The sequence below is a fragment of the Pleurodeles waltl genome, chromosome 2_1, assembly GCF_031143425.1.
Source record: "Pleurodeles waltl isolate 20211129_DDA chromosome 2_1, aPleWal1.hap1.20221129, whole genome shotgun sequence".
Taxonomy (NCBI): domain Eukaryota; kingdom Metazoa; phylum Chordata; class Amphibia; order Caudata; family Salamandridae; genus Pleurodeles; species Pleurodeles waltl.
In genome coordinates this window covers 843,334,030-843,348,515 of record NC_090438.1, presented here as the reverse complement: position 1 = coordinate 843,348,515, position 14,486 = coordinate 843,334,030, and the positions used below count along the sequence as shown (strand labels likewise).

General features: G+C 44.7%; 1 protein-coding gene across 2 annotated transcripts in view; it reads left to right on the top strand.

The window, feature by feature from the left end:
* Positions 1-14,486, top strand: part of LOC138269366 (pyrimidine-specific ribonucleoside hydrolase RihA-like) — a 110,931-nt gene that overhangs the window by 33,849 nt on the left and 62,596 nt on the right. The window contains exon 1 of one of the 2 annotated variants that reach the window (XM_069218790.1): positions 2,328-2,594. The exons of the other annotated variant lie outside the window; for it this stretch is intronic. Within the exon in view, the coding sequence (XP_069074891.1) occupies positions 2,400-2,594 (195 nt within the window). The 5' untranslated portion in view covers positions 2,328-2,399. Of the gene's footprint in view, positions 1-2,327; positions 2,595-14,486 lie in introns of those variants that run through there. 2 annotated transcript variants of the gene reach the window in all.

Here is a 14,486-nt window from a genome sequence, read left to right as displayed (position 1 = left end):
CTGGGTATGAACATAAGAGGGAGCTAAAAGGCACCTGACATATACTACGGCAAAGACAGAAGCAAATATTATCAGAAAGTGCAAACTAAATAATGCCCTTGAAAGCCCTTTCACCGTTCCAATAAGATGAGTAATAGTAGCAACCCTCCTACCGATGATCAAGTACAGCCATGAAGCCCACCTGGGTCAACTAGTCAGTATTATGGATAAGTACCAGTTCAAGGTATACACAATGGTCTCTAGACTACACACATACCTCTGGAGTTGCTTAATAAGGGTGAAATTTGGTCTGGAGGGACAAACATGGGCAAGCATGGTGTCCTTCGTAAATTATTACTAAAGGCTCAGAAAGGACCCACCCAACACCATGAAAGCTGTCCTTCAGAAAATCTTCACCCAAGAAGCAAACCCATGTTTACTATATCTTCAAAGATCCGCACTGAATAGTCTGCAACTCTTGTGTGCCGCCATCAAAGGAACGTTGAAAAAACAAACGAAAAAACACTGCCAAAGGCAAGTGACATGGATAAACATAATTAATCCAAATTATTGCTAGCAGGGGGTAATCATATGGCAAAGCTCAGCTAGACTGCCTTAGACCTCAACCTTACCTCAGCTGTGCCCTTCTGAAAGCATGCCTTAAACAAATTATGTTTGCAAGGGTAATGGGTCTACAATCTAGAGAAGTAAACCCCAAGTGGCAGTCACTTATTAAAACTTTCAACTGCAGACTTTACGCCTACAAGTATGAATCTTTCAATCATCTACTATGATTTTGTCTGGCTTTCCTGAATCTATGCCGTAAATTATTAAAACCATTCTTCCTGGCACACTGCAGAACATAATGTGGCTATAACCCAGAGGCATATTTACCAAAATTTCATACAATGCAGGGCAGTAAGCAAAGTTGCTACGCTGCATTGTGTGAAAGGGAGAGTGCAAAAATGATCCATGATTACACAGATATGGAGCATTTCTACTCCTTTTGCAGCACATATAGAAAGAGGAAATATCAAAAAGAAAACAAGGTTTTTCTCCTTGTTAGGTAGGTCATCCTCTGGGAGATATACAAATTTTACGCAATCACAGGTTTACAAACCTTTGTAAATTTGGGACTGCGTGAAATACGCGGGTGGATGCATGAAAACTCACATGTTCCACCCGTGGAACGCCTCCCACAATGAAATGTAACGTAATGCAGTGCAAGCCTCTGCGTTGCATTCCATTTTTTTTACAGTGACACATAAGACGGCGCAAATTGCCCCTTGCACAGTCTCTGGTAATAGTAGCAACGAGCATTTTGCGTCATGAATGCACCACAAAAGTGGCGCAAACATGACGGAAAATGTTACTAAATATGTCCCCCGGTGTTCACTCTCGCCGAGCCAGTGGGACGGACTAAGTCTGGCAAACATATCAGTCTCAAGCAACTATGCATAAAAGAGGCGAATAAGGAGGGGTCATATTGCACGCGGTAATATCTAGCCCTCGAATCCGTTGACTGTGCACGAACAGGCTGCAGTTAGAGCAGTTTCCGCAGCAGAATATTCAGTCCCGCGCTTAAGAACTGGCGCTTCAAACCCGGTTTACTGTCAGAAGAACGTTCCGTGCTGGCGACTTCTACTGCAACTTGGGCGGCAACCCTTCCCAAAAGAACCCACTATATCAGCACAGTCATACGAGCACCGACTGGACTTCTTCAGACTGTACTCGCTTGTGGTTATGCACTTTGTTGCGTAGTTTGCTCTTTTTGTTAAGAAAAGAAAACTCTATTTTTACCGTCTCACTTTTTTAGGTCTCTGACCGTTATCGTCCCTTAAAGAATTCCGGTAATCCTATCTTTATTTTAAAAGGAGTATGGTGTTATTGGTTTTAAGTTTAATGTGTTTATCAGTCAAACGCCTATCAAGTTGTTAATATGGTAAATATTTGGACTAATCATACAATAAAGTATCTAGCGCACACATAAAAAAAAAACTAAGCAAAAATAAGTGTGCTGATCATAGTAGCAGAGTCCTTCACTTCTGTGTTAATTTAGTACCTGAGAAAATTCAGCACTTTTCGTAAACGTCAAAAAATGCATAGCTTGTGTGAATGGTGCGGCTGGAAGGAAGGGATGTAGGGCGCTCTCTGCCTATCCCATTAGAACTGGTTCTGTGGGTTTTTTCCTGGAAAGGGGGTGGATGCGAGATACGCTGCGCTGAAGCCCTGGGGCTGAGGAGTTGACTTGTGTGCCTGTCTCGATACCAGCATGTGAGGGGCGTGGTTCTCACGACCCCAGGCGGCAGCATCGGAACTCCCGTCTCAATAAATACCCCGCGAGCCCAGACCTTGGTCCTACTCTGGTCTTGTCTCTTCCTGCGATCTTGCTGTTGAATAGCTTCCTCGTCCCCTGCAAGATGTCCCACGCACCGAAGAAGCTTAAGTTTCTCATCGACGTGGACTGTGGCACGGATGATGCCCAGGCTATCATGATGGCCGTGGCTGCTCCTCATGTGAAGGTGCTGGCCATCACATGTGTCGGGGGCAACACCCAGCTGGAGAACGTCTGTAAAAACGTGTTGCGGGTGCTGAAAGTCTGCAATAGATCTGAGGTGAGTACAGGCGTTCCTCTGGCCAGTGAGGTGGGGCTGTTTTTTTTCTACTTCAGTCTCACCCATGCAAACAAGTACAACCGGTAGAGTGTATGAGTGGCCTGCAGAGCTCCCAGGTTCATGCCTTATGAGATGATCCCGTCCAGGTTGTTCTTTTTGAATTCTATAATTTGTAGTCCTGGTTTTACAATAGAACAAGCAATTCTGCAAGTCACGGAATCCAAAGACAAAAACTGCCCTGGTGCAGGTCATCACATACGAACCTGTGAAACTTGGCGGTGTTGGGAATACTTGTAGGGCCAGCTCAGCCTTCCATCCTTCCGATTAACTCGGTAATATAGCGTCTGATGTTTTGAGAGTTTAAAATTAGCAATGTGTCATATATGTATTATATACATACTATTTTGATACTGTAAATAGTAGAGCACGAAGCATAGAAGGTGGTGCCCTGAGCACACCTATCACGGCTCTGTCCTGCTTACAACGGGTCAACGCACCTACTGCAGAAGTATACGAGCAATTTTCAGGTTAAATAATCAACCGTCTCAGCTTAGTTTTTTTGTCCTGCTGCGTGGCTAAAACGAGTTTAATTACAGTACTGAAACATCCAGGGCTGGACAGGCCCTTCATTCCACCGGCAGTTCCCCGGTGAGTGCGATGGGGCCCGCAACTGTTGCCTCTGATACGTATCTCAACTCCTCGAGGTAATACCTCCAGGCACGGGGAGAGTTCTAGAGAGAGAGAGAGAGGGGAAAGATTAGGAAGGTAAAGGACACAGTGATCAGAGAGGAAGGAGAGAGGAAGAAAGAGCGAATGGTTGTATGGCAAGAGAGCGCGAGGAGACGAAGGGAGCAAGGATAGATAGAGCGTGTCTGTGAAGGCTGCTTTTGCTGCCCCTGTCCGACCCTGGAAAGGTGATGGCAGCAGCGCGACAGAATTTGATTGATTGTTGCTGTATGGTGTGTGTGTGCGCGCGCATTGCATTGTCTTTGTATAGTGTGTGTGTGTGGGTGGGTGTGTGAGAGAGAGAGTCGTAAAGCACTTTGAGGTTCTACATTGGGATGGGTAACGCTATAAAAGAAATTAAATAAAAATACATTAGCAAGTGCAATTTAATTGATTGATAGTATGAACACTTATAAAGATAGATACGGTATATCTTACATTCTTAAAGGTCGTGCATATCTATTCCATAAGCGGCGAACAAAGTCAAAAATCAAATCATAGTTTGTCTTAAGCACTTGTGAAATGATAAGCTGAGTGCCTTTGTTTTCCTCCATGCCTTTGGCATCTAAGCAATAGGGTCTAGCTATCTCTCAGCCAGGATGAGACTCCATTATCAGGAGGGCCGGTGACCTCTTTTAAGTGAGTCCTCTGTGTTGAGCCAGGCTGGATGTAGACCTAAGAAAACCCCTTCACCATCCGCATGTTGCTGCTTCGAACAAAAAGGAGAGCAGACCGCATAACAGTGCTTTTTAATGTGTCCCTCTGCTGGCTATTTGCACTGGGAAAGATTGAGGATATTCACTGTATCTGGCTTGGATCCTAGATCCGGCTCAATAATAGGTGCCATGTCCGGGATATAAAAAGCACACTTACTACACTACCTGAGGGAGACAATGGGACACAAATCTGAGTGAGCTTTAAAGTGCAAAAAGAGAAAAGAGAAACATTTCTGGCTATAGGAGGGTTGACTCTTACTACTCTTACACTCAGATTCTGTGATCTACTTCAGCTAGTCGCTTACCCTTATCATAACTACTGACACTGCTATTTAAATTTGATAAGGTTGTCCTCATCTTTTCCTCACGTTATCAGCTTATGCAGTGTTTCTGATTCCGCATGAGTGGATAATGTAAGAAAGTTCTATTTACAATTTACTAAAATAATTTACTGCGTTTTTAGATCACAATGAAGATTTGCAGAGGTTGTGAGCACCTTGCCCTCATGTGCATAATTGACAGATGTTTTCAGTCATCAGTGCTGGAGGCTGAACGCATATCTTGCACATGCTGCTGATTCTGTTGCACAGTCGATTGTATGATTCTATGATTTAGCCTGGAGGTAACTTGGGTAGAGGCCATGAACGCCACAAACTGCAGATACCTCTGCTAGTCTCAATATTTGCAGTTCATGTTTAAAATTGCTGTACCAAGTCTGGTGCTTAATTTCAAGAGAGTGCCTGTTAGTGTGGGATTACAGGGTTCCCTGTGCCAGATGTGCATGACTTATGTACTTCAATTATCTCTTTTAACCATGAATCTGCCCAGTATTTAATTTATTTAAAAAAGTAAGTGCCAGGGAACATACTATAGTGGGGTATCTTTTTAAATGTTCAAGCTTTAACAACCCACAGACAAAAATACGTACTTCCTATAATGATGAGGATTTAATCCCTAATACCATATGTGTCTCTGCTGTAAGGTGAATAGAGGGGGACCTTGGGCACACACAAGAACTACAGAGGAGACCAGTAAATAAGTACCTGACCTATAAACATTGTTGGCACCATGTTATACAGTGTCACAGTGCCTCACATAAACCCCCGAGCTCCTCAGGGTAACAGATGATTACAGCAACCTTGAACATGACACACTGACTCCCAAGGAAGTTGTGGAAACAGATCTTACCCCTTTCATTGTTTTACTCATGCATGCCCACGGTAAACACAAGAAATAGACAAATAAAGGGTTTCAAACATAAATTTATTTAAACAGTTGTATTCTTGCATAGAGAGAGTGTGTTGCGATTATTAGGTAGATGAAAAAAAAGCATTGTTACCAGCTGTACCAACATGGTCAAAAGAATAAACAGTCCAACTATGGTGATTTTACATCTATATCTTCCTACCTATCACTGCCTACAATATGAGATCATAGCAGGAGTACCCTCTGCCCGATCTGGTTGGGTAGCCGGAGACCCCCATATCTGGAGAACTGAGCCAGGGAGCGCAGCTAGAATGAAGTTGTTAACGCGTCCCTTTCTAGTTAATTTATTCAACGATGTTGACAATTCGACCCACGTACTAATTTCTGTGTTCCTCTATGTGTCTCCCCAGGACAACGAGTGCCATCTGGCACAGCCTCCTAATTAATAACAAATAAAGAAAGGCTACCTAAATGCCAGTGGGACCTTAGATATGTCAAACAACATACCTTCATACTTACTACATACCTCAATGCTAATCCTAATTCTAGTAAATGCTGAGGTTTCCAGGATACAATGCCACGCCAATGCTCATCACCAAATTACACTGAAGAAAATGTGAAATGAGATAATTTCTGTGTTGATTCATCAATAAAGTTACTTATGCATCTCTATATGAATCTAATTGTCATCCAAGTGTAACAGTGCACCTGGTTATACAACACCTCAAGTAAATCTAATCAGGTTGTAAAATTGGGGTTGACAAAAACCCTGTGTCCACACTGGACCACATTGTCAATGCTTTAGGCAGTTTGTAACTTTATAACACCTCATGCAGGTCTACAAAGTATCTGTTTCATCCCTCTGCTCCTCAAACTGTATTCTGCCATGTCTACTTACAGAGTTTAAATATAATTTTTAATGTTTGTATCTATATGTCTCTTATTTTATACACATAGATATTTACACACAGTCATTTAAATATGTTAAGCAAAAATATATAAATCGGTATGTGTGTATATGTATATCTGTTTCACTGAAAAAACACAAAAGCTGAAGTGACTTAGTTACGTGCATAATAAAATCAAACTTTACATGAAAAACCCATAGAAATTCACAAAAAAACAATGCTTAAAGTGGTGTTATAGTTAGGTCAAGTAATATTATAAAAACTGTTATATTAAAACAACAAAACTGAAATTCATCAGTGTTGTACTTGGCCCTTTTTGCAAGTGCAAAGTCATCCCCAAACATTTTGCCTTCACTCCTCCCATTTCTTTTGTGCTGAATTTGTTTTGTTGGCTTTAGGACTCAGCACTTTATCACTGCTAATCCATGCTAAAGTGCTTGTGCTCACTCCCTAAAACATGGTAACATTGGCTTATAACCAATTTGCATATTTAGCTTACTTTAAAGTCCCTAATAAAGTGGCACTACATGTGCCCAGGGCCTGTAAATTAAATGGTATTAGTGGGCCTGCAGCACTGGTTGTGCCACTCGCTTAAGTAGCACCTTAAACATAACTCAAGCCTGCCATTGCTGCCTGTGGGTGCAATTTTAAACTGACATGTCGACCTGGCAAAATAAAACTTTTCGCAGGCCCAAACCTTGCTTTTTAATACATATCATTCTCTCCCCTAGGATAGGCCCTGGACAACCCAGAGGCTAGGCTGTAGTGTATTTAAAATGTGGGACATGTGTTTTTAAGTTTTACATGTCCTGGTAGTGAAAACCCTTACATTTGTTTTTCACTCTGCATGGCATACCATTCCCATAGGATAACATTGGAGTTACCTTATTACATTTTATAAGTGTTTGTTCATGTTTGGTGACTCTGGAATTGTAATTGGAAATGCCAACTTATGGTGAAGTCTGATGTTACAATTTTGAAAATGCCATTTTTAGAAAGTGGGCATTTCCTGTCCTTAGTGCTTTTGTGTCTGTAACCTGTCTTGGGTCACATGACTGGGTGTAACTGATAGGCTTTGTGAATTCCTCCTTGACAGTCACACAATTGATTGTGGGATTAGGTGTGCCTGAGTGGACCAACTGCTGGCAGGATGGGTGGGGGGCAGAGCTGAGCACAGTTCCACTTGCACCTGAGTAGCCTCTGCTTTGACTTCGTAAAAGGGCCTAACGACCTCACATTATCACTGCACCTAGCTTGGAACCAGGGCAGGGGATTTAGGGAATAACATGCATCTCAAAGCCACTGTCTAGAAGCTCTTCCCTCCTTTCAGAACAAGGGCACCAAGGTATAAATATAGGGCCTCAGACACCAACTCTTCAGTATACTTCTGGACCTGTGTATATTCTACCAGAAAAAAGGATTGCTGTGCTGCTGGAAAAATTGTCACTCTGCTAGACTACTACTGCCCTGCTGTGCCTCTCCTGCTGCCTGGACCTGCATCTCTTGAACCCAGAATCCAGAGTTGGCTTCCCTCCTGACCTGAAGCCCGAAGGAATGACACAATAGGCTTCTAGCCACATAGCACCTGCTAATAGATTCTGCCGTCTACCCTGCCAAGTGGTGCCTCCCTGTCCTTAGCCTTTTGTAGTGGGCTTAAGGTCCTCTATCACCCTCTGTAGATCCAGTAGAACCTACATATCTATTGTGCAGCGCAGCCAGAGCAGAACTGATGCATTGCCGCTGCTGTGTGGATTGGACCCATTGTAAGCATCACCTCTGCAGCCCTCGGAACTGACACATCACCCCAACTGTGCTCCACATCCACAACATAGACCCTCACATCCCTCATCAACAGCAGCCATTACAACAACACAGGATTCCGCATTGCAGCCTCATAGCTCCCTGGAACCAATACCTCTGCCTGAAGCGCGGCACATCTTTGACACTGGACTTCACATCACAAGTGCAGGATCCTTGATGATGATGCAGGACCTCACATAGCAGCCTCACATGGTGAATACTCGACACATCTTCAACACTGATCCTCACAATGCTCTGCAAACCAGGATTTAGGGTACTTTGTTCAGTGGGCCTAACCTGGTCCCTCCAGCCAGCCCATGCACTATCATTGTCGGCCTGAACTCACAACTTTGTCCAGGTCTGTCACAGTCCGATATCTACAGTTGATGATTTGTGCTTTTTGCAGCTATTTTCTCTAAAATCTTTACATTTGAATATCTCCGGTTCCACTGATTGCATTTTTGTCGTTGTGGTCCTGTTTTATTTATAAAATAAATTTCTATTTTTATAACTTGATTGAAAACCATTTATGTGGTGTTTTCACTGTATTACTGATTGAAGTGTGTCACAAATGCTTTACACATTGCCTCTAAATTGACTGCTCTGTTCCAAGCCACCCAATGGTTGAGCACCTGTTAATTTGAGGTTTGCTTGTTCCTGATAAGCATTGTGGTTGCTGCCTGACCCTGGTACACACCCCAGTCAATCAACAGCCCAATTTCACACATTGGTGGCAGCAGTGGGAAGGGATTTAGACTTGTGTTTGTGCAGGCCACATAGTGCTTTTGTGTACACTACCATCTCATATCTAAGACTAATTTGAGATTAAATTCAACCTGATTGGCCTTTTTGCTTTTCTAAATTCTCTCTTTGATTGCTGTGCGTGAATTCGCTTTCTCAAGTATGGAGTTTGTGCTTGCTAACATGAAGTCCTACACCGTGGCCCAGCTCAAGGAGTTCTGCGAGGAGAGGGGACTTCCAAAAAGAGCACCACCAGGAAGTTGGAACTCCTAAAGGTGCAGAGGGCCTGGGCAGAAGCCCATCAGTCACTGGTTGAAGCCACAGGAAAGGATAATGAGATGGAAGAGCCTGGATAGGGTCTTCCTTTGGTACCATCTGCAATTGAAGAGGATGACCTGGCCCCTGGAATGGAGCCTCCTGCCAGGACAGGGAACAGTGTCTGTTCCTGCAGCTTGTCCCCAGAGGACCCGGCTGAGAGGAGAAAGGAGAGACTTCAAGTTGGAGATGGTGCAGTTAAAAATGGAGGAAAGAAAACTGGTCATGAATAAGAAGGATGAAAGAGTCTTCAAGGAGAAAAAGTTGTTACTGACTCACAAACTGAGTCTAAAGAATCTAGTGGCTTGTTCCTTGGTATGAGTTCAGCTCTTGGTCCTGTCCTGGACCTTGACAGTAGTACTAAGTTCACTCTCTATGGTGACAGTGAACTAATATCCTTGTCATGGATTAACATGTGTAGCACAGTGATGGCAGCATACCATGTTTATGTGTGTGACCAGACCTTTTTTATCTGCATCGTAAGAGCAAAGGAATACTGGTTCACTCATATAAAGTTCTGCTGCGACAGGTGAGCCCTGTGCTGCTATCCGGAGTGCACGCTTGTGTGTATGTACCTATGATGTTTGCATGTTACATATGGTATACTTGGTCTGAGTGAGCAAGATAGGGGAGGCTTCTGGGATCCATACTGGTTGCTTCTGGTCTGCTGATGTACACAAGATGGAAGTAAGGTTACTTCACAGGCATTGGAATTGTATTGCAGGCATTTTAGAGACTGGAAGGAGGAGACAAAGAAACTGAAGTAGAGAAAGAGAGGAAAAGCCCCCTTTTGAAAATGAACAGTAGTGGTGAAGTGTAGGAATGCTGTTCCTGTTGTCAAAGAGCAAAAGGTGTTTTAGAAATGGGTTATCCACTGTCTCTCTTCCTGATCATTGCTAGAAATGGGGTCTTTGATTGGCAGTCAGGTTACCCCCTGTCTAAGCAAGGACCCACACTCTAGTCAGATTAAAGGAGAATAACCATCAGTTAACCCCCGTTCACCCCCTTGGTAGCTTGGCACAAGCAGGCAGGCTTAACTTCAGAGTCTAAGTGTAAATTATTTGTACCAACACACATAGGGGGTTATTCTAACTTTGGAGGAGGTGTTAATCCGTCCCAAAAGTGACGGAAAAGTGACGGATTTACCACCAGCCGTATTACGAGTCCATTATATCCTATGGAACTCGTAATACGGCTGGTGGTATATCCGTCACTTTACCGTCACTTTTGGGACGGATTAACACTCCTCCAAAGTTAGAATAACCCCCATAGTAATTCAGTGAAAACACTACAAAATGACACGACACAGGTTTAGAAAAAATAGGTAATGTTTATCTAAACCAGGGTTCTACAAAGTCGGTCCTGGAGAGCCGGGTCCATGCCAGATTTTTAACATATCCACATTTAGAAACAAGGTGTTTCAGACATCTAAATTTTTCTAAATGTGTATATGTCTTCCCTGGCACTGATGGGGGACTCCTCCACCCTCCTCCCCCTCCCAGAGTCCTCCCCCGTCCTCCTTCTCCCAACCCCCCGACATGTACACAGGTACACGCACATACATACACACCCATACACAGACGCAATCCCACATTCACCCACGCATGCATACATTCATTAACACTCACAGCAACACTCACTAACAAATATCCAGACACGCACACAATCACATGACACAACATGCACGTACACACACACCCATTCATGCACAACGCATTACACACGCATTCAAACACAGTCACACACCCCCCCACACATGCACACAACACCCCCCTCTCCTGTCGGAGAACCTGACTTATCTGCTTGCAGGGGGTTCTCCTGCAGGAGACGGGGCGCAGCGCTGCTGCCAGCAGCAGAGTCCACCAGCAAAACACCGCCAGGCCGTATTATGGCTCATGATACGGTCGGCGGCGTTCTGCAGGCATGGCGCCACCTTACCGCCCTCCCCAACCATGACCCTAAATGGAATTCCTACGGTCATAATTAGGTGGACAGTCGGTAGCCATGGCGACGGTATGTTGGTGGCCGTCGCTGTGGCTGTAGGCGGCATTTCAAAACCAACTTCACTAAAAGATGTATTTTTAAATTGTGAGCTCAGAGACCCCAAACTCCACATGTCTATCTGCTCCCAAAGGGAATCTACGCTCTAATCATATTTAAACACAGCCCCCATGTTAACCTATGAGAGAGATAGGCCTTGCAACACTGAAAACTGAATTTGGCAGTATTTCACTGTCAGAACATATAAAACACATTAGTATATGTCCTACTTTAAACATACACTGCACCCTGCCATGGGGCTACCTAGGGCCTATCTTAGGGGTGTCTTACATGTAAGAAAAGGGAAGGTTTAGGCCTGGCAAGTGGGTGCACTTGCCAAGTCGAACTGGCAGTTAAAAACTCCACACACAGACACTGCAGTGGCAGGTCTGAGCCGTGCTACAGGGCTACTAATGTGGGTGGCACAACCAGTGCTGCAGGCCCGCTTGTAGCATTTGATTTACAGGCCCTGGGCACCTCTAGTGCACTGTACTAGGGACTTACCAGTAAGTCAAATATGTCAATCATGGAAATCCAATTACAAATATATTTTACATAGGAGCACTTGCACTTTAGCACTGGGTAGCAGTGGTAAAGTGTCCAGAGTAACAAAAACAGCAAAAACAGAGTTCAGCAACAATCTAGGAAACAGAGGCAAAAAGTTAGGGGAGACCACGCCAAGGATGCAGGTCTAACAATCACTATCCAGTGTGCATGTGGTGGCCAGCAATGCGTAACCTCTTTGAGACTCTATTGGAAATGACCCTGCTGTGAGGAGCATTACTTCAGACAAAGAGATTGATCACGAGTTTGGTGGTCCTAGGACCACTATGTTGGCGGCCCAACCGCAAACAGGCTGGCAGAGCGGACCGCCATATTATGAGTTTGGTGGTGGTGCATCCAGAAGACCGCCGAAACTGCCAGCCAGCCAGTCTGCCACGGTCTGTCAGAGCCACAAACAGGGCAGCATAGACCTTGTTTCCGCCAGACCCATTACAAGTTAGCACACCACCAATGTGACCACCGCAGTCCAACCACCATGTATCAGGAGGTAGAAACGAACAGTGCAAAGGGAGATATTCACCTCCAGGAAGCCATACAAGTCCGGAGTTACCATGGATTCACACCTACACGCTATTCCGCTGCTCCTGCTCGCAGAAAGACATAGGAATCCATGCCGATGAGGATGACAGCAACCGTAAGTAAACACTCAATCAATCAATAAATCAGGAGTTTGTAAAGCACACTACTCACCTATGAGGGACTCAAGGCACTGAGGAGGGGTGGGTGGAGAAGGGTTGGGGGGTGCTGCTACTGCTCGAACAGCCAGGATACACACTCACTTATGTCACCTGGGAAATGTTAAAAGTTGTAACATAACACACCATAACATAGGAAGGGGGCTGTGGGGGGCTGCCCGCACACGTCACAGCACATTGAGGCACACATACAGCACCAACGAATCTCACATATACACAACATGCACATGTCAGCCCACACACTCACATGTTACTCATCAATACCACACATATACGCACGGCAACACAACACAAGTCCAGGTTCGCACTACCCACACAACATACAAACTCACAACAACAACACAACTACAGTTCACACACTCACACACAACACTAGCCATGGACTGGATACACAACACACATATACATCCATGTGCCATCATTAACAGAAAAAACACAAAACATCTCCATCAAACCACACAGCAATCGCCACACACATCACACACACACAGCACATAGGATCAACTAGGCCATGCACAATACACACACACAAACATATCAAACACACAAAGCCATTTGGCCATTGTAAGTGGAACAACCTCTAACTAAGGACTAAAGTACTGTTCTCTGTCTGTATAATGGGGTATATAGTTTTGCTAGGCATGGTGTAGTTATGTGATAAGGGTGAAGCTGATGACAATTTCAACCATTCTGTTGGCCTATTCATCCAGACACAGCCTGACATGTCCATGACTTCAGTGACCAGTGAGATGGTACTTACAGATACCTGTGCAAAACTATATATTTTTGGACAGACTTGACTATGACAGGCCTGACAATTGTGCTGCTTGTGTGCTGCACAGTGTAATGAAAATGGTTATTGGAAAATTTCCTCTTGGGAATTTGTGTTGTTAGGGATCCTCAGCATGACATTGCCTGTGACATGTTCTTCTTGACATCACCTTCTTATGTTTGAATCAGGAGCATGTAACACATTTCACAACATCCAGTCACATTGGTGATAAATACTCACAATACATAGATGGGGTTTTAGTACTGTTTATTTTCTTGTGCAAAGGATATTGGGCTGATTGTGTGTGGAAACAAAGTCAAACAGTGAAGGGATCAGTAATGGTGGATGTGATCATCAGAGTAGAAGCCACAACATTTGTAGTCCCAAGTCCAGTGTCCCACTATCACGGAAAATGGAAAGTGGTTTAAGAAAAGGGACGCGCTAAACGGAACCAGAGGGATTATATTTCTCAGACTGCTTTTTGGCCGAAGGAGGCAGCCATCTTGTGAATCAACTGCTCCCACTTGCCAGATCCAACGAGCGCTATAAAGCACGAGGGGGCATACAGCAGCACGGGACGCACTGACCAGGACCAGAGGAACTACATATCCAAGACTGCTTTGTGGCCCCAGGAGGCCGCCATCTTGTGCATCACTTGCTCCCACTTGTCAGATCCAACGAGCTCTATAAAGTACGAGGGGGCATACCGCAGTGCTGGATGCGTGCTGGCCACGCCCAGGCCAAGGGCCAGCCCGTCTTTGCCCATCTGCGACCAACGGAGGCCAGGCAGGGCCTCCCCCCAGAATTTGGCTTTCTTTTTATCCTTTTTTTTCTCTTTAGCCACCCTGAATAGTTTTGTCCACCTCTGGTCCTCCCCAATTACCATCTGAGGCCCCCTGTCTCATCCCAATATATTGCCACAGATATGGGTAAAAGAAAAGCAATTGAGGACGTGGCTGGGGTTGGGGGGAAAAAGCACAAGAAAAACTCAAAAAAGTCAGGCTGCAATGAAGTACTTGACTGCATTGATGCCCTCCTAGCTGATTGCATGCAGGGAAATATTAGCCCAACAATCTGGTGCAGACCAACCACTGAGTCCCAAACCGTGCCCTGCAACCCAACTATTGACCAGTAAGCAGGAAAGCATATTTAAAATGTTTAACAAAGCCAGTGTACGGATAAGGACCAAGACCAGCACAGCGCCCCAAAACTCCGCAGACGTAGTTCCTAGCTCCAGCTCCCCTCATGATTCAGCAATGGTGCCTTCTCCCTTGCCCATCCTCTGTTCCAATAACTTTCTTCTGCTATCACGCCCTTCAGAGTCACCCACAACTCAGGACTTCGCATTTCCCCCTGCCCACGCTAAGGCAGGAGGTTTCCCAAACAGCCAGCCCCCCTTCCAAAAATGA